Source organism: Neolamprologus brichardi, chromosome 4 (assembly GCF_056152115.1).
Source record: "Neolamprologus brichardi isolate AB-2024 chromosome 4, ASM5615211v1, whole genome shotgun sequence".
NCBI lineage: Eukaryota > Metazoa > Chordata > Actinopteri > Cichliformes > Cichlidae > Neolamprologus > Neolamprologus brichardi.
The window spans coordinates 25,076,982-25,097,621 of NC_142107.1; the positions used below are offsets into that span (position 1 = coordinate 25,076,982).

Below are 20,640 nucleotides of genomic sequence, written 5' to 3' on the forward strand. Positions count from 1 at the left end.
CTGAAACAATAAGTTCTGTTGGAGCAGCCTTTCAACGCCTCTCTCTGTCTCTGCTAGCAAAGTTGACCCAGACAACAAAGTAAAGCTAGTTTTCAGCTACGAGCCAACACAGAACCCACCGTATTAGCCAGAGGTCCCTTTACTACGTAACAGTAATAAATCACAGCAATAGTACATTCACGTAGTTGTAAACAGCATGATAATATATTTGGTAATCCAAAGTATTCAGAATACGTTACTCTCATTGAGTAACGTAACGGAATACGTTACAGAATACATTTTGGGGCATGTATTCTGTAATCTGTAATGGAATACATTTTAAAACTAACCTTCCCAACACTGATTATCAGGAAGTCCTAAAAACTCCCTGAAAAGCCTTCAGCTAATCCAAAATGCTGCACCAAGAGTCCTGACAGGGACTAGAAAGAGAGAGCAGATTTCTCCTGTTTTGGCTTCCTGTTAAATCCAGAATTCAAAATCCTGCTCCTCACATACAAGGTCTTAAATAATCAGGCCCCATCTTATCTTAATGACCTTGTAGTACCATATCACCCTATTAGAGCACTTCGCTCTCGCTCTGCAGGCCTACTTGTTGTTCCTAGAGTATTTAAAAGTAGAATGGGAGGCAGAGCCTTCAGTTTTCAGGCCCCTCTTCTGTGGAACCAGCTTCCAGTTTGGATTCAGGAGACAGACACTATCTCTACTTTCAAGATTAGGCTTCAAACTTTCCTTTTTGCTAAAGCATATAGTTAGGGCTGGACCAGGTGACCCTGAATCCTCCCTTAGTTATGCTGCAATAGATGTAGGCTGCCGGGGGATTCCCATGATGCATTGAGTTTCTCCTTTCCAGTCACCTTTCTCGCTCACTATGTGTTAACAGACCTCTCTGCATTGAATCATATCTGTTATTAACCTCTGTCTCTCTTCCACAGCATGCCTTTATCCTGTCTTCCTTCTCTCACCCCAACCAATCACAGCAGATGGCCCCGCCCCTCCCTGAGCCTGGTTCTGCCGGAGGTTTCTTCCTGTTAAAAAGGAGTTTTTCCTTCCCACTGTCGCCAAAGTGCTGCTCATAGGGGGTCATATGATTGTTGGGTTTTTCTCTGTTTCTACTGTACAATATAAAGCGCCTGTTGTTATGATTTATGTATAAATAAAATTGAATTGAATAAAAGTCTAAACCGTTAATAAACATTTTTATGAACCTTGTCATCAGAGGTGAAATCCTGTCACATCATGGTCCTCTGTGGATCTCTCGCCAGAAACCGTCCTGCACCAGGCGGCGGTGGGCGTGTCCACGGCGGGTTGGGTTACCCGCGTCAGCCCGTCTGTATGGTAATGGCACCATCGATTGTTTCCTGTGGCAGCAGGTGGAGCAGGCCCGGGACTCCGCCTGCATCCTCCATGTCGTGGTGGGTGTGGAGGATTTTAACTCCCTGTTGTGTTACCATGGAGACCTGGTGCTGGTCAGGTGACAGGTGCTGACTGGACATTTAGACTAATAATTCAACAATAATATTTATATAATTGCTAATATAACTCACCATACGTCAAACACACAAACAGCGTAAGGCAGATCGAAACATATTTTCATATATTTGAACTGATGCAAAATTAAATCAATAATATTTTGTTGTAAACAGCTGAACGACAAAACTTTGTAACACAAAGTCAGGAGTCAAAAATCATATTTAAAACATATTTCTGGTCATTTCGTGACATCACAGAAATTTATTTCAACTTTGATAAAGATGTTTTTATAAATGTTACAAAAAAAATAAAAACTCGTTTTGATTGTTTTGGTCAAAACATTTTTTCCACTTTTGACATTATATAAAATAAAATTACGTTTAGCTAATTTGATACTTTTTAAAAGTCATTCTAACATATTGATCAGTTTTAATATTTAATTCAACAATAATGTAATTAAAGCTGCTATATTTACCACTAAAAGCATTTAATAAAATAATGACTGTAGTAGTTTATTAATATAAAATTATTTTAACAATAATTTAAGTGTAATATACAAATATTGTTTTTATTTATCTAAAACTGTTTTATTATCGTGGATTTTAAATTATGTGACACAAATATTTATCATTTTTATTGTAAATTTAATTATGATATATTCACTTATATATATAGATGATAGTTAGGATTTGCTTTGCTAGATTATTGATTGTTAAATGAATTATCAGAACGTCGACACACAGACAGCAGGTTCATTTTCATTTAATAATTCAGAAAAGTTAAAATTATTCGAGGTTAACATTCAGTGAAAAGCTGTTTCCTCCGGGGGGGGGGGGGGGGGGGGGGGCAACCGTAACCATGGAGTCTTCATGTGTCAGTCATGTTGGAAGGAAAATGTAATAAAAACATTTTGAAAAACTGAAAATTACATGTTTACAGTGTCCAGGGATGGGGTCAGAGGTCAGGGGTCAGGCCTGGGGTCGGGGGCTGACCTGGGATTCAAATAGAGGCTCTTTAAAACCACGAGAGGTGAAATGGTCGAGGCGCTGAAGGAAACAGGAGAGAGTTAGTGTTCTAACTAAAACAGCTCAAACGCGCTTATCAGAGCGATTAACGAAGCTTCTGCTGGAAAGACGCGAGAGCACGACGTCATCCGTCTTTCTGCCTCCGGGCTGAACGACGACAGCGGGGTCAGTAAAGTCCATGGAGCAGCTTCGGTCGAGTCTCGACGCCGTACGCGCTCTGAAACGTGGCCGCCGAGCCGAGAGGCGAGCTAAAGAACACGCCCTCCTCAAGCCTTCCTGGCAGAAAAGGTTATAAAAAGTAAAATCTGCAAAAATAAAAAGTGTCCTGAAGCATTTCTGCACGGCAGAGAGTCTGCGACACCGACAGGTGAGACACAACCAGCCGCAGGTGGAGAAGAACCTCCGCCAGGTTCCTCAGATCAGGACGCTGGACACCGGAACCCGGGTGGAGCGCCCGCTTTTTGGCACCACGATCGGCTCATCTGTTAAAAACAAACAAATACGACGAGTGTTAGGAGTCACGGCAGAAATGATGTCACAATTTCACCTCCAATCAGCTGCGAGCACAACACACAGGGGCGTCTCACCTGTGGGGGCGTAGTTCTCGGCTCGCTCGCGGTCTCTTTCGATGTAGACTGCGGTGCCGAGGAAGAAAGCTCCGCCCACCACAGCCACAAAGGCGCAGAGCAGCATGGAGAACTGCAGAGACCGAAACTGCCACAGGAAGGAGTCGTTCTTCCTCAGAGAGTCGGAGATCTGACAGGAAGAGGAGGGGCCAATGTTCAAGATGGACGATCATCAGTCAGCAACAGCAGCCTGTGTCTGTGTGTGTGTGTGTGTGTGTGTGTGTGTGTGTGTGTGTGTGGACGTACCACTCCTATCAGGTAGGGACTTCCTGCGTCTCCCAGCAGGTGAGACACGACGATCTGCAGAGCCTCGGCTGTGGAGCGTCGAGTGGGGACGACTACGTACTGAAACAGAGAATCACTCGTCGTCTTTCTTTCTTTAATATTGTAAATTCTGCATCAGCCAATCACATTTAGCTGTAATCAAATTAATTTGGTTGCTTTCAATTATTTTTATTTTTTTCCAAATCCAATCTCGACACACGAGGCGTCATAAACAGGAAGTTCGTGTTCGAGTCCAACAGGAGACATCTCTCACCAGAAGAATATCCGCCACGATGGCCCAGTTCATGGACAGGAACGTCTCCCCGAAGAAAATGAAGACCTGGAGGGACGAACAGAAAAGATATCAACGAACAACCAGCAGGTGGAGTTGTTCTAAAGGTGTGTCGGCCATCTTTGTGTCGTGATTAATGCTGAAACTCAAACACTGACACCTTCCACGACCCTCTGCCCAGATGGATGCATTTGTGGAGGCTGGGTGTTAAATGGTGACGGATGCGTGGACAAGTGCGTGGACGGGTGCGTGGACGGGTGCGTGGACAGATGCGTGGACGGGTGCATGGACGGGTGCATGGACAGATGGGTGGACAGATGGGTGGACAGATGCGTGGACAGGTGCGTGGACAGAAGGGTGGACGGGTGCGTGGACGGGTGCGTGGACGGGTGCGTGGACAAGTCTTTTATCCTGTCTTCCTTCTCTCACCCCAACCGGTCGCAGCAGATGGCCCCGCCCCTCCCTGAGCCTGGTTCTGCCGGACGTTTCTTCCTGTTAAAAGGGAGTTTTTCCTTCCCACTGTCGCCAAAGTGCTGCTCATAGGGGGTCATATGATTGTTGGGCTTTTCTCTGTATCTATGAAGCGCCTTGAGGCGACATTTGTTGTGATTTGGCGCTATATAAATAAAATTGAATTGAATTGAATTGAATTACAAGTGCGTGGACGGGTGCGTGGACAGATGCGTGGACAGGTGCGTGCATGGCTGGCTGCGATTCTATGCAGGACTCACATATGTTGCGACGGTGCTCGCCTGGGCGAACATGATGGCGAGGTAGAGGAACGGTGCACAGAGGAGCAGACCGGCGGCACAGACCAGCGGGTCGGCTCGGGCCGTCTTCTTCCTCAGCTGTCGGCTCACCTGCACGCCGCTGGCCACACCCAGCACGCCGGTGACACAGGTGATGACCCCAAAAATCAGACTTGGGGAGAAAAAAACCCCCAAACCATCAGGATGCTGCGTTCCTCCATCAAGGTCGAATTTAACGAGTAACCGTCCGCCCCGCCCACCTCAGATGTAGAGTCACGTTTACCTGTCTGAGGACTCGCAATGAGCCTCCATGCAGGGAGCCCTCTCCCCGTTGAAGACGGCCGCCCTGAAGAGGAACGTTGGCGCCCAGAGAGCCAGAGAGCCCGTCACAAACGCCACGGCCGTGAAGCCGAACGTGGACAACATGAAGCTGCAGCTGCAGAGGAGAGAGATGGAAACCAGCTGAACGTCAAAGCATTAAAACTACGGTACGGCTTTACCAAAGAGACGCCGTGACAGAGCGGCGTGGGCTCAGCTGTTTTGGGGGGAGGAGAGTATTTAAATGAATCATACAAACATGGTTTCCTAACCCTTCACTGAGTCCTCATCCTCAGAGGTTAATACACATCCCAGTATCACAGCACTGTGACCAGAACCAAGCTGGCCGCGGCCCATCAGAGGGAGCAGAGTCCCATTATTAAACCCAGCGAGTGGGTGAGTGTGGACAACAGCATCTGTCATCAGTCCGTTACACGCCATGAAGAAACGTAACGTAGGATCACGTTGTTCACTGGGAGCAGTCGTGGATGTTGCCCACAGGCGTCTGTTCACAGGGTCGAGATCTGACGGGAACCTAAAAGCCGACCCGTCAGACTGACCCGGAGAACAGCTCCTCCACATCTAACCGCAGACTTCACCCTCCTATCAGAAACGTGACAGCTGGCTTCCCTCGGCCTGAGCTGCCACGCTGTGTTCAGAGGGAACCGCAGATTTAAAACCTGCAATTACACCATTACTCGCGCCCTCATCGCGTTTGCTCATCTTTGACCCGGTTATTTGCGTTAGTTTGAGTCGGTCATTACTGAAACGAGCTGTCTGCGTCCTTGTTTAGCCACGAACAGCAGACCAGAACCTTCCTCTCCCATCTCGCCGAGTCGTTGTGGAGATGTTCAGAGCCTGCAGCACGTACGCGTGTTTCTGACTGATGGATGGAGACGATGTGATCACTGACAACTTTATATTCTGAGCCTAGAAATAAGCTGGAATAACTGAGGCCAGAGCGTCTTCTGAGAATAGCGTTGACCTACTTCTTGCTGAGGTCACGCAGGTCGGCGAGCCAGCTGGTCTGGTGCAGGTGATTCTCGGGTCGGGCCTCGACGGCTCCTCGTTTCGGCTCCTTCACCACAAACAGCAGCAGCAGCACGGCGATCAGCCCCAAGCCCGGAGTCACCTGAAGGAGGAAGGACAACGCAAACGCTCATCACCGGGGAAACAGCAGGAGACCACACAGCTGCAGCAGATGTTTGTCCGGCTCACCCGCAGCGCCCAGTGCCAGTCCTTCGCCCTGCTGCTGACCTGCGAGCCGACGATGTAGCCGAGACCGCTGACGGGAGGAGGAGACAAAGAGAGGTCAGCTATAACACTGAAAACTGAATATTTAATCATCAATAATAATGATTAATAATAGTAAATGTACTAACAAAGACTGTGAGGGAAGTTTAATGATGTGGATTTTCAGGTGTGATTTAATAAACACCAATAATATAAATATTTAATTATTAAATTTAGTTATAATTTTGAGTTTTTACTTCCTGGATCGTCGGTAAATGTCGAGTGAAAGTTAACGTTTCTGCAGCTACCTGCCGACGGGGATGGCAAAATAAAAGATGGAGAGCATGTTGGTCCTCTTGCCCTTCACGTAGAGGTCGGCGATGATGGTCGGGGCGATGGTGGAGTAGCTGGCCTCGCCGACGCCGACCAGGCCTCGAGTCAGCAGCAGCGCCCAGAAGTGCTGCGGCAGGAGAGCACGTATGTTTGTGGGACATTCAAACCTTCACAAAAGTTTTCCTCCTGAGTTCAAACGTTTCTCTCACCTCTTCGGGCGTGTAGGAGCTGGCGAGCGTCACCAGCGACCAGAACGTTATGCCGACGCTCATGATGTACTTCCTGTTGTACCTGTCGCCCAGGTAACCAAACACAGGAGCCAGGAACATGTAGCTGCAGATAAAAACTGGAAGGAAGCGCAAAGGTGAGAGCCGGAGTCAGGAAGTGAAACACCCGAAACACCTGTGGTCATGTGACTGCAGTCAGCATTTACCAGTAACTGAGACAGAAAAAACCTGTCCCACAGCACAGGTGCACTCGAGAAGGTTTGTATGTAGGTTAGTTTATGGTTCCAACATGAAGAACACTTCTACCAACTAGTCATGTGTCGGTCACCAACTCTTTGAAGTGAACGACGCGAGTCGGCTCCGCAGGGTTTTTGTTTTTTTTTCTCTTTCTCTCACCCTTTCTCTCTCTCTCTCTCTCTCGCACTTTTTTCCGCACGCCAGCCTTGTGCTTTACGCTCAGCAGAGGGGGGAGGGGCCATAGTTACACTCAGTAGCACAGGAACAGAGCGGGAGGGAGGGAGAGAGAGCCAGGGACAACAACATCACATTAGAAAGGTATAGTAATCATCCACAACTATTTTCAGTTGCAGATGATAAAGGATTCAGAAAGTTTATTCATGCAGGTCCATATGACAGAGAATATTATTTAATTGTGTTGTTTCATTTTAAATTTGTTTAAAAGGAAAAAGCTGAAAATTTAAATAGTTGGTTTTTGTATTATATGATTTATTTATTACATTTTATGTGGAGTGAATAAATAAAAGTATATTTACGGTGACCCCTACAGACAAAACACGTACAAAACACAACAGCAGTGCTCCAGGATGCTAGGGGGCAGTGTTGAGCTTTTGTTACCTAGTGGCTACACAAGCCAGGAAGTACCAACGACCGGATCTGGTGTGTGGTAGTAACAGGTTGTCACTACCCGATCCGTACCGGAAACCCGATCCGTACCGGAAACCCGATCGGTACCCCGCATGCGCAAATCTTACGTCACTTCCTCTCTTTGCCAACATTGCGACATTCAATATATTTGAATGACACGGTTAGCGCCCAGTTAGCTCCTAGCATTTCTCAACAGCTCTGCCTCCTTTCCGACTGCCCGGGACATTTAAACAATGGATAATCCGTATACAAACAAATTCATGCTTTTCTCCTCAACAGAGAGCGTTCCCCGATTGAACAACAGCGCCGTAAAATAAGAAGAATGGCGCCTAATTACAGACTTAATAATATTGATTTAGCAATGTGTCACGTGAAGATTCAGCAGCCAGATTAAGTGTTTACTGACAATTGACAGTGATAGCGGACATCATCATCACTATTCCAGTCAATCCTCTCCACACAGACAAGCATAAACACACTCGACTATCACTAAATCAAATTTAACACACGTTTGTAATGACGCCAATTCAGTTTACAATGGGGTTCATTCGCTCGGTCGGCAGGTGGCAGTATCCTCGTACACTGGGGAGTAAACTGCCATTAAACGAACAGAAGAAGAAGAAAACCCCTGCACATGCGCGGGGAGTCCCAATCCGTAACTATCTTTTTATTTTTCGTTTTTGTCTACATTGTACTGAAATGCTTCTTTATTGCAAACATTTTAAGATATACTTATTATTCTTAACATCTTAACCGATACTCTGACCCGTAACTATCGTAAAACGCTACGACCGGAAGTAGACACCTTTCGCGCATGCGGGGTACCGATCGGGTTTCCGGTACGGATCGGGTAGCGACATAGGTAAATGAACTTTTTTTTTTTTAATTATTTGAATATATATGAATGCTTGTGTATAAATACACAAACAATACACACATGCTTTCATGCTTTCAATTGTGTAATTTAAGTGATCTAGTAGCTCTGTTTTTAAGTTCAGTTAAAGCTAGAAATGTGTTTTGTCTCTTGGGGCCACCGTAAATATTTATATATAAACATAAATAAAACTACGGGTTTTTTTACATCATTCCTTTTGTGCATAATTTTATATTGTTGTTGTTAATAAATTAATTAAAGTAACAAAACAACCTGAAGAGCCGTCACTACAACGTGCACAAATTCTTTAGTCTGACGCTCAGTCAAGTAACTCGTGACCATAACCATCAGCAGCTCAGAAAACGTTCTTTTCATGAAACATACGTCCTGCTACATGATGAGGGGCTGACGTTCTCCTTCTTACCTGTTTGAAGTAAGCCAGACTCTGTGTCGCTGATCCCAAAGTAGTGCTCGATGTCAGGGAGAACACCTGGTGGACAAAACAAACGTCATTTACTTCACTCATATTTCACTCCCCTGCACCTCTGGCATCAGAAGCAGGAGTTACAGAAAGAACTTGCACGCATGCTTTGGACCAACACGTGAAGCTTCGCACGCTTCGCTTCGTTATTGTCGCCCGTTTGTGTCAAACACGTGAATGTGAACAAACGTCCCCGGCAGCAGCGCACCTGCCACGGTGAACCTGTCCATGTAGTTGAGCAGGTTGATGTAGCAGAGGACGAAGACGATCACCAACGCCCGGCCTCTGGACACCCCGCTGGGCGACTCCTCGTCTGGCTGCTGATTGGCCGTCGCGGTGCCCTGATCCTCCGGACCTTCCGCCTCGCTGTCAGAGGAGAAGAACGGAGCAGAGTCCGACATCGGATCGCCTCGAGACATGGCCGCCGCTGGAAAGAGATCAGATAGTTATTACTCACTGACCCGCGGGGGCCACAGGGCCCCGTTCTGGGTCCTCTGCCCGACGGACGCTTCACTAAATCCTCCTTCTACCGGTGCTTCAGTCCGTTTGTAGCAGGATCGCTCAAACAGGTGTGACCTGGAGTCATGTGACCAAGCATCGTCAGCTGCGCTCGGAGCCTGTTTTTACCCGGATGTGCATTTGGGAATTTGCTGGGAGGATTCTTGAGCAGTTAGAGGAGATGTAAGAAAACTGACACGTTTGCAAACGTATCCAAACTGATATCGAGACATCGCTCACCTGCAGCGGACAGCAGGAAGTGACAGAGTCGCGCCACAGCGAGTGTGAAATGTTTGCTTTCCACGAACAGCTCGTCAAACGCGATGTTCTTCCTTCTTTGGCAGTTTTACTGCTCACAGAGCAGAAATACATGGATGCAGTTAATATGTGTACGAACGCGTCTTCAAAGAAGCAGCAGTGAAACAGCCGACTGAGTTCAGTGGTTTGTGTAAATGGTGGTGTTCATGTTTCCACATGCAGAGGAGGTGAACGTTGAAAGGTGGCTGGAAAATCCAGTTCATCTACTGGTGGAGTTCTTGAAACTTCCGGGTGAACACATGACGCCGTACTCGCAAACCTGCTCTGGCAGCAGAAAGCTCTGCAGGAGCTCCGAGGATAAAGGCAGGAGAAGAGGAAGAAGCGGAGAAAGGAGAACCGAGTGAAACCACGGCCATGTGACGCTCTACACGAGCACAATCTGCTGACGCGGTGAACATCAAACGCTCTGCCGCTCTTTTCTTTCTTTTTGTTTTGACTTTATTGAATTAAACGTGCGACTCTGAGGTGGTCCATCTCTCCTCTGCTCAAATAAAGGCACTTGGACATCAGAGGAGTGGAATTGATGCTGGCTTTATGATTACATGCAAATAAACTGAAACAGTCCAGCTACTGAGCACCAACCACCACCCTGGACTCTGTCCAGCACCATTCGTCCATCCTTACTGCTCTTAAATGAGCTCATATTTGATTCAGGCTGATGTTTTGCTTTCATACAGAAATGCTTCTGTTAAGTGACTCCAATAGAGATAAGACATGTCCAGGTGTGTGAGCTGTGCTCCGATCTCCATTCAACATGTTCTCAATTAGGAACTTTACTTTTAAAAGGCTGAAAGAAGATTAAAGGTCTTTAAACTCGATTCGTAATCATCACAGCTGTGTTTGTTCTGCCATCAAAGATAATAACAGTTAATTATATTGACCTGAAATGTGGTTTATTACCTTTTAATGCGTGCTGCGTTAAATTCGGCTCTTTTATTACAGCGTTAGGAAATGTAGGTACGGCCAAGCAGCGCAGCAAAGCCCGAACACCAACGAATATGCAAAAAAATTAGTCTTTTGGATTTCTCTTTAGCGCAAACTTTTATGTTACCTTTTTATCAGCTGAGATTTTTCAGAGCACATTTTAAAGCTCTGCTGATAAATTCGGTTAACATTTGATTACATTTTTAAACGCGTTTTGTTTTAGCGGAGATTAAATGATAAGTTCTTGAAGGCTTCTTTAAGTAAATCACCGAGCGGTCAGCGCTGATAAACGAGTCAGGAGCAGTAAAATCTAATTATCTCCGATAAGGAAAATCAAAGCCACCCTAAATTCACTGTTTTTTAAATGGGCCTCTGCAGAGCAGGTCTGTGGGCCCGCTGTTGTTGTTTACCTGCGAGGATGAGTCAGGCTGGCGCTTCTTCTTCTTCTTCTCTGCTCCAAATCTTCACTTCCTCTCACAAAGCTAAGAGCTCGTGACAGACTCCATCCTGACGCCGTCAAACAGAAACACGAGCCGTGCGCCGAGTTAGAGACGTTAACGCCAACGAAGCGTTTAAAGCCCGACGCTCCAGGACAGACGCTTCTTTCCCGGCGCCATGACACCTCTGGCGGCCACTTCCGCTCACATGACGCCATGACCCGCTTACCGAAAGTCACGTGACAGAATCAATCCCTCGATCAGCAGTGATGTGAGTGGGTGGAGAAGCTGATAGTGCTTCAGTAACTTTCCGTGGATTTATCTCCAACCTGAAGTGACGCAGAGTGGGTCCTCCTCCACCCGCTGATAGAAACACTATTTTTTTAGCAGTAAAACTGGGTGGAGGAGCTTATGTCCGCTTTTATGTTTTAAATTAGGATTTGTTTATGGTAACTTTATTTCTCATAAAACCGAGATAAAAAAACAAACATTTCTTAAATAGTGAATTTAAATAATAATAATAATAATTTTATTATTATTATTAATAATAATCATAATAATTTTATTATTAATAATAATAATAATCATAATACTTTTATCATTAATAATAATAATAATTTTATTATTAATAATAATCATAATAATAATAATAATAAAATTGAACTTTTTTTGTTGGCAAAACTGCCCAAAACTTCCCTTTAAAAAAATTACACTTTTAATAATAAAATGGTGATTTAAATACATAAAAAAGCTTTTGCTAAACTTGGCTTTTCGTTCTCTTTTGTGAAAGAAAATAAAGAAATTCTCATAAATTGGTCATTTTCTAACACACCTTTTATTTAAAGGGTGAACCGCAGCAATATGCTAGCAACTGAAGCAATCGCGAGGTTTTTGCCGACCAGTTGGGGGATACACTTTTTTCCTTAGTGACCGGTGGTTGCCACGGTGCCAGCGACTGTAGGGCAGTGAGTCTGTGACCGGATTTGTTTGTTCCTACACGGTCGCCGACATCATCATCAGGTCATTTTCTTCACATTTCATCAAACACTGTAAACGTCATCTTTCAGGACCATCTGTGTCCATCTTTTATTTACAGTACATGTTCTTCCCAGTACAGGTGGAAGTTTTTCATCACGACCTCAGTCATGGAAATAATGTGAGGTCAGCTTGTTTTGCTTTTATTTGACTTTCATAAAATAATACTCAAAATCAAAAACAGGAAGTGGCTTCAGTGTGGACACAGAAAGGTTAAAGACCTGATTCGTGCGCTTGGATTTTGCTGTCATGTTGTCCGTGTCCCCTCGTCAGCACCTGAGAATAAAGTGACCTCTGAAATGATCGCAGTGACGCTTAAATAAACCGCAGAGCTGAAGTGGACGCCTCAGACCCAGACTTCGATGATGTCACCGTCCTCCATGTCGAGCTGCGCCGGCGTCTGGCTGCCCGTCACTTTGGAGCCGTCGAAATGGAAGCGCACTTTCTTCTGATCCTTGTTGGACATCTTGGACACGTACTGGAAGAAGATGGACCTCAGCGGCGCCTCCTGAGGAACAAACAGACGGCGTCATTACATCATCGGCGTTAACGCCCTGCTGTGAGAAACAAGGAGGAGGAGGAGGTACGAACTCTGTGCAGAGAGAACTCCTGAGAAGAGTCTCTGTCTTTGCTCTGCAGCCTCACAGTGATGACGCTGCCATCACCGTCTGACTGGCTTCCATCCTCCGCCGCCATGACCACACACTCTGAACACACAAAGAAGAAAACATTTTGCACTCTGGGACTCCATCAGAGCAGCTTTACATGAATCACAGTTCAAAATAATCCTTCTTTGTCTGATATCACCCCCCTGAGTTCATCCACACACAGGAAACGGTGCTGGGCAGAACCCTTTCAACATAAGAGGACCTCTGGACCTCACGTTGAGAGTTTCAGTGAACAGCAAATACAACAACTACCAGTTGAACCTGTGGAATCGACCTCACATCTTGTTGAGCGTTTGTTTAAAATCCACGGTGACGCCGTACGGAGGACACACTCTTTGTGTTTGGGACTCACCTATAATGTCGGCGATGCCGAGGCCGAGCTCGCTGATGGTGGCGCTCGTCGGCAGCTCCTCTTCCTCCCTCAGCAGCAGGAGGCGAGGAGGCGGGACGTTTAGGATGACAGACAGCTGCGTCACCACATCGCTTAAAGGCGTCGACTAAAAAAAATCAATCAATCAATAACTGACAGGATGCTTAAACATACATCAAGTTAAAGGGCCCATAATCCTCTGGGTTGGGTGTCTGGTCCCCGGGTCAGTACTTTTCAATCAATGCGACTGACTGCTGTGGAGGCGGAGCTTAACACACCTGCTGAAACGCTGCAGCAGCGTTTTATTAACCTGCGCTGCTGTTACCTGTACGTACCGACAGCACCGGGATCTTGTGGATCTCAGTCCTGCAGCGGATCTTAAGCGGGATCTCTCGCACTGAGGAGCTCGCTGACTCCGGCTCCGGGCTCATGATGATGACGTCATCGTCGTCGTCCACTCGCACATACTCAGGATGTGACACGGGAGGACCTCGGCGCCGTCTCGACCGGCCGCCCCGAGGCTCTGGAGAGAGGAGGGAGCTCACCGCCCGGAGCTTCCGGTCGATCTCACTGAGGCGGGAACAAAAACGAAGCCAGCGCTGATCTTTAGCGGATGTGTCTGGAGAACGAAACAGGAAGCACACACGCGGACTCACCTGAGCTTCTGTTTCATCGCCCTGGACTGTTTCTGTACGGGACTCTCTGGAGGAGGAGGGGACGGACAGCGCACGGCGTCTCTGAAATGAAGCAAGAGGCACAGCAACGAATTCAAACTAAACTCGGGTTAAAGTTCGGAAGCTCGGGCACGATCCGGGTTCTGACTCACGGCCGCTGCTCCGCCTTCTTCTGCACGTGTTCATCTTCGGAGTCGCTGAGGGTGACGAAATGCGCCGGCTCGCTTCGAGATGAAAACTCCAACAACAAACTGTCGTCTGCGTTGTCATCTGCTCACAGACAGGAAGTGGTTAAAGCCAGAAAATCACCCGCTCCTCTGAGCGTGGATAAAAGCGCGTCAGCTGTTACCTGTGTCGGTCTTTTCGGTGAGCAGCGCCGCCGTCGGCTTCAGCTGCAGACTGCTCTTCACCTGCAGACACAAAACACCGGATCAGGACAATCTAGTTCATATGATACAGGCTGATGCTGCATGAAGATGTAGTTAAGCCCCTCCCACTGAAGGGACACAGCGTCTGAGGAATGTATGACACGTCATTTATATATATGTACAATTTTTTTTACATGTTTTTCAATTTGACTCACAGAGGAAAATCACAAGAACAGCTGATAGATTAAAGTATCATATCTATCTAATAGACTCCAGTTTGTGCATGTAAATGGAGAGTCCTCTTCACACACTGAGGTTAATTATGGAGTTCCACAGGGTTCAGTGCTAGGACCAATTCTGTTTACATTATACATGCTTCCCTTAGGCAGCATCATTAGAAGACATAGCATACATTTACACTGCTATGCAGATGACACCCAACTCTATCTGTCCATGAAGCCAGATAACACACACCAATTAGTTAAACTGCAGGAATGTCTTAAAGACATAAAGACTTGGATGGCCACTAACTTTCTGCTTCTTAACTCAGATCAAACTGAGGTCATTGTACTCGGCGCTGAAAAGCTTAGAAATATGGTATCTAACCAGATTCTTACTCTGGATGGCATTACCTTGGCCTCCAGTAACACTGTGAGGAACCTTGGAGTCATTTTTGACCAGGATATGTCCTTCAACGCACATATTAAACAAATATGTAAGACTGCGTTCTTCCATTTGTGCAACATCTCTAAAGTTAGAAATATCCTGTCTCAGGCTACGTCCACACTAGCACGGATAGATTTGAAAACGGCGTTTTCATCTGAAAACGCTCCCCGTCCACACTAGCGTTTTCAGTCGTTTTCACAGAGTTGTGCGTCCACATTGAAACAGATGAAAATGCTTACGTTCCAGTCCTGCGCAAAAGCGAGTGAGAATTAAAGAATTTGAAGAAAAGCTATCTGGAGCATGTACAAACTGATATTCAACTTTTTTAGGGCTGTCAAAATTGAGAGCAATCAAAACAACCGCTGTATAATGCACTCCGCTATCTTTGTTTATTTGGTCACATGACTGCATCACATGACTAAAATACATCATAGTTTTAGAAAGTCTGCGTTTTCGTGTGTCCACACTGCGACGGGACAGCTGCATTTTGAAATGTATTTGTTTTCGAGAGCGTTTTGAAAACGCTGCGTTTTTCCTTGAGGAAAACGCCGTCTCAGTGTGGACTGGGGGCCAAAACGGAGAGAAAACGATGCGTTTTCAAACAAAAACGCATTAGTGTGGACGTAGCCTCAGAGTGACGCTGAAAAACTAGTTCATGCATTTATTACTTCCAGGCTGGACGACTGTAATTCATTATTATCAGGAAGTCTTAAAAACTCCCTGAAAAGCCTTCAGTTAATCCAAAATGATGCAGCAAGAGTCCTGACAGGGACTAGAAAGAGAGAGCAGATTTCTCCTGTTTTGGCTTCCTGTTAAATCCAGAATTCAAAATCCTGCTCCTCACATACAAGGTCTTAAATAATCAGGCCCCATCTTATCTTAATGACCTTGTAGGACCACATCACCCCACACAATGTATTTTACTGAGTCTCTTCTGACAGAATCCAGCTCCTCTGACAGCTGAAGCTCAGAGACACAGTGTGATGTATGACTCTTGGTCCATGTTGTCCGGCTCACTTTAATCCAAACAAGCTTCCATGGCTCTTATTGGCTCCTTACCTTGTTGGAGTAGATGGGCACGGGGACAATGGCTGACGGGTCGAGGATGCGTCGGCGTTTTGGCGGTGGCTTTGGGAGCTGAACGTCGCTGCTGTGAACCTGAGAACAGAGACAGAAGTAAGAGAAACGTCCAGCACGAGACGCCTTCAACAGACACCAGGGGGCAAAATATTAGGAACACTTCTATAACGTAAGGCAGCACAGGACTGGGGTTATTGCAGTTAACTAAAACTAAACTAAGAATACAACTAGATGTCAACAAAATATTTTTGTTAACTAAGATACAAACATAAACTCCTTAGAAAAAGAAAAGTCTACACTAGACAAAACCAGCTGGGAGTAGTCCCGGGGCAGACCCAGGACACACTATATCTCTCGGCTGTTCCCCCGGACAAGCTGGAGAAGGTGGCTGGGGAGGTGGGAAGTCCAGGCTTCTCTGCTTAGGCTGCTGCCCCCGCGACCCGGATAAGACGAAGAAGATGGACGGCTAGAACCACTTGAACCAACGTTACTACAGTTAACTAAAGCTAAAAAACACCGTTAGTAAAAAGAGCTTTATTTAAAGTTTAGCTTCAGTGCTCAGTGGGAGCAGCATGCTCAGGCTCAGCAGTCAACCCTGCTTAAAAACACTTTGCTGACTTTAAACACCTCCACCACCATCACGCCGCGTTCCTCTGATAACAGTGTTTGATTCTTCTGCTTTAATTAAATATCACAGATGTACCTAATAAAGTGGCATGTGAAAGCATGTGTTCCTCAAAGTTCACACAGAAATGTCGCAGTACTGAGTTTAAAAGTGAATCTTCATCATCTTGGTCCCTGCAGAGATCACCACAGAAGCTCATGTGCCTCCTCCTCCTCCTATCCCAGCATCCTCTGTCACTCCAGCCCTGCATGTCTTCCTCCTCTCCTCCTGCCTGCAGCTCCATCTTCATCCTCCGCGCATGCTCAGACCATCTCAGCCTCCCTGACTGAGCTGTCCCTCTGATGGACTCGTTTCTGATCCTGTCCCTGCTGTCCAACATCTTCAGCTCGGCCTCCTCCGTCTTCAAACCACGTTACAGCTTCTCCCCCCTCTCGCTGCTCTCCACCTGCCTGTACCGGTACTTCCACCTGTCTCGTGCACCGTCTGTTGTTTTGCGTAAGTGACCCCAAAACAAACCAAACATCAACAAGAAGTTTAAAAGTGATTAAATTTGTTTAAAAGCAGAGCTGGGTTGTAGTTCAACCTCGCAAAAAGCTTTCAGCGATCCTAGGCGCAGTTTTTCTGCTATCTTAACGCCACCGGGAGAAACAACAAAGCGAAAGTACACCGGGCTTTTATTTTGAAGCGCTCTGATTAACGTTAGCTAACGTCCCGCTAACGCACAGTTAGTCGATTTAAACTGACTTTCCGCCAAAGCTGCTCACCTCCGTCTTCCTGTAGGTCTAATCAGGAGGCCCCTAACCCTCTAATTAAACACAACATTCATGATTTCAGTAACGTTTCATCACTAAAAAAGCACCAGCCGATCTGTCACACACTCACCGCTTCCGCCATGTTTATTTCTTTCCTCGGGGCGCCGCCACATTCACGGACTGTAGGATATTCTGCCTCAGTAGCGGCAGTGCTGCCTTCAAGGACTGTAGTGGATCCGTAACTGTAAAATTTGTAGATGCAAACTAACAACAACTGATATCAGACACACTGAAGGAAAAACTAAGGGACCAGTTTCAGTATTTTCAAGGTTATTTGGAATTTCGGAGAAAAAACTTAAAGAAAAATCTGCTTTCTGCAGAGAAAAACAAGTGTCCAGTTTACAAGAAAAAAAAAAAAACTAGCAAAAATATATTTTTGAGGAAAAAAAGGTGAAAATTGAAGAATTATAAGAAAAATTCCCAAACTTATAAGAACAAGATCAAATTAAAGTACTTTTTAGAGCATGGAATTTATGCGGAAAAAACAAACAGGTGAATTTACTAGAATTAAAAACACTTCATTTAAACATGGACAAACTTATAAAACAAGCTGCAAATTTAAGAGAAATTCATATAATATTTTAATATTACAAAAATACAACAAAATCTCATTAATATCTGGTAATATAGAAATATGAAATGGAAACGCTACGTTCCTGAGATCAGTGTGAATGAAAACAAAGCTGGAGATTGTCGTCCTCCAAACTGCACACTGACAGTTTGTGTGTGATGATGTTTCAGATGCTTCAGTAAAATAAATAAAGAGAGGAGCACGTGCGTGGGCTCCTCATGCTGCCAGGAGCACATTAAAAGAACTTTCTTCATGTGGAGGACTATAAATACCTCCGAGTACACATACACACTACCAGGGCCGTGCAGAGAGGTTTAAAGGGGCGGGTGCTCAAAGTTAAAAAGGGGCACATTGAACCAGGCTGAATAACAACAACACACATTCATCAAGAATCTAATATGGGAAGGGCAGGGCTGTGTTGATCTGAGACTGTAGACATTAAAAAAATCCATAGGAGAGATGGTAGCTGATTAAACAAGTGTCATGAAATAATAACAAAATGCAAAGATTGGTGACAGCGCTTGGAACCATAAGGCAACAAAAAACTGTGAGAAATAATTTAGGCTCTGCCTGTGAATCACTCTTTGCTTCTCTTCTTCCTTCCATCCCATCATTTCATATATCACTCTACACTTGCTGTCTATCTGAGAACAAGGCACAACTTGCTATTGCAATAAACTATAATCTAATTATCCACACCTAACAACTCTTGCACTTAATCTATAATAAAATGATGACAGAAAAATGTTATAGCACTGCCTTTAGTAGCCTCACACAGCTCCTACTGTTTCCTCCTCATGTCCTTACCAGCCATGTCTGGACAATGTTATATCAGGAGTAATATATATTTTTTTAATCCATCTAAATAAAACACACACACGCACACACAGTGACATTTTAGACCTTCTTCAGAATACTGTATATACTGTGGGCATCACAGTGCTGATCCACAATCCTTACATTATTATTTATTACTAGAGCTACAATAATAAAGCAATGAGGAGGGGGAAGTAATAAATATGAAATAATGTATTTATGATTCCATTTGTTTCACTATCCACTCTGTGCAGGGCAAAGCTTATTAAACTGTAGAGATACAATAATTTTACTGCTGTAAAAACCAAATTTTGTCTTATTTAAAATATAAATCTAATATAATCTGTTTCTTAATGTATGTTCTTTAAAATACAGCGTGTGTTTTTTAAAATATTATAATAATGCATAATTATGTGGACATGCATATTAGATCGTTTTTTAGTGAAATATAATCCCCCCAGAAAGGCAGGAAAAGCCCGGAAACTTACTTTAAAACTAAATATGTTCCCTAAAACGGTGACAGAGCTACAGACCCATGACAGCCTTACACAGGTAGCCAGCAGCTATGACCAGCACTACCTGTGCAGTTAATAAAAGGACAGGTAATGTTTGTCGCGCTGTTGCACACACAGCACGCTGGTTTGTTTCAGTTCGTCAGTTGCAACAAGACAGCTTACCAACGTGTACGTAATAAGCTAATACTCCTGTGTGCTACACACTACAGTGTGCGCTGTACACCTACTTACTGGTTTTGTCGCATCAGTCTGTGTCTCTGAGTTAACTTGTTTCTCCTACAGCTCCGGACCGCAAAAAATGCGCGTGCTCTTTGTGAGCTCGTTCCCGGCTCGTAACCAGCGCGTTCTGCCGTCAAGGCAGAACTGGCAGTTCTGGCGCTCATTGGTTAAATGTGATCATGTGACTGATGCAAGCCAGATCCTTTTATTTAGCAAAGCTGTGATTAATAGTTAAATATTATTGTTGAGGGGCACAGACAGGACTCCGCACGCACACACACATTAAAAAAAATAAATATTTTTTAAAAAAAAAAAGTTGCCTCAACAAAAGGGCACTTTGGGCACCCATCAGGAAAGGGGCGGGTGCTAGAGCCCCTCTAGCCCCTCCCTCTGCACGTGCCTGCACACTACACTGGGTTAAAAACACCACTGGACTTTACAGGAAGGGCCAGACTCGGCTCTATTTTCTGAAGCGGTTGAGGTCATTTAACATTCTCAGGATTTTTTGTTATGGTCAGTGCTATCCTCTATGCTGCTGCATGCTGGGGCAGCAGGTTGAGGGTCGCAGACCCCCACAGACTGAATAAACTGATCCTCAAGGCCAGTAATGTTGTGGGGGCGGAGCTGGACTTCCTTAGGGTGGTGTCGGAGAGGCTGGTGCTGTCTAAGACCATGCTGGATATTACCTCCCACCCACTCCATGACGTGCTGGCTAGCCACAGGAGCACGTTCAGTGAGAGACTGAGATTACCCATAATGCACCACTGAATGACACAGGAAGTCATTCCTGCCTGTGGCTCCCTGTACAACTAATGCACAGCTACACCCTGAGCAGCTCCTTCAGCTGCTGCACCCACGATGTGGGACGGAGATTTCACAGGTCTGTCCTTCCAGCTGCTGTCAGCCTCTGCAGATCACCACACATGTGCAGACACACAATTGTCTCCCTGATGTGCAATTTTTCCTACTATGACAAAGCATTTTATTCTTGTTGTATAGTCCGTTATTCTATTTTATCTTATTCTGTTTTTCTGAACTCTTGCTGCTCTTAAACTTGGCCACAATATTTTTGGCAGTGACCAACGTGTGGGACTAATAAAGCTTTATTTCATCTGCCTGTTAAATTTGTAAACTCTTAACAATAGTTAATGGTTTAAATAGTTCAATCTGTTGCTGTCCTGGAGCAACTGTAAACCACATTATTTACTTAGGGACGAATATTCTGATTTATTGATTGTCGTGTATTAATCTGACTGAAGCTCCTGGT

At 45.2% G+C, this 20,640-nt stretch overlaps 2 protein-coding genes across 3 annotated transcripts; both read right to left on the reverse strand.

The window, feature by feature from the left end:
- Positions 1–2,469: 2,469 nt before the first annotated feature.
- spns1 (SPNS lysolipid transporter 1, lysophospholipid) lies at positions 2,470–11,146 on the reverse strand. Its single transcript, XM_087840163.1, has 13 exons — positions 10,928–11,146; positions 8,986–9,204; positions 8,721–8,786; positions 6,520–6,656; positions 6,286–6,437; positions 5,963–6,029; positions 5,734–5,876; positions 4,710–4,862; positions 4,409–4,598; positions 3,660–3,725; positions 3,368–3,466; positions 3,083–3,251; positions 2,470–2,977 (listed from the first exon to the last, which is right to left on the reverse strand). The coding sequence occupies exons 2-13, from the start codon at positions 9,194–9,196 to the stop codon at positions 2,910–2,912; spliced, it is 1,521 nt and encodes a 506-aa protein (XP_087696289.1). The 5' UTR covers positions 9,197–9,204; positions 10,928–11,146; the 3' UTR covers positions 2,470–2,909.
- An 864-nt stretch (positions 11,147–12,010) lies between these two features.
- On the reverse strand, positions 12,011–19,502 carry nfatc2ip (nuclear factor of activated T cells 2 interacting protein). 2 transcript variants are annotated; one of them, XM_087840165.1, is made up of 10 exons: positions 19,386–19,502; positions 17,323–17,434; positions 15,795–15,893; positions 14,051–14,111; positions 13,854–13,971; positions 13,684–13,764; positions 13,363–13,597; positions 13,010–13,154; positions 12,581–12,696; positions 12,011–12,497 (listed from the first exon to the last, which is right to left on the reverse strand). In XM_087840165.1, the coding sequence occupies exons 1-10, from the start codon at positions 19,397–19,399 to the stop codon at positions 12,336–12,338; spliced, it is 1,143 nt and encodes a 380-aa protein (XP_087696291.1). In that variant the 5' UTR covers positions 19,400–19,502; the 3' UTR covers positions 12,011–12,335. The 2 variants fall into 2 exon arrangements, with proteins under 2 accessions (XP_087696291.1, XP_087696290.1); XM_087840164.1 differs by lacking the exons at positions 17,323–17,434; positions 19,386–19,502 and adding an exon at positions 16,580–17,284.
- Between the last annotated feature and the right edge of the window lie 1,138 nt (positions 19,503–20,640).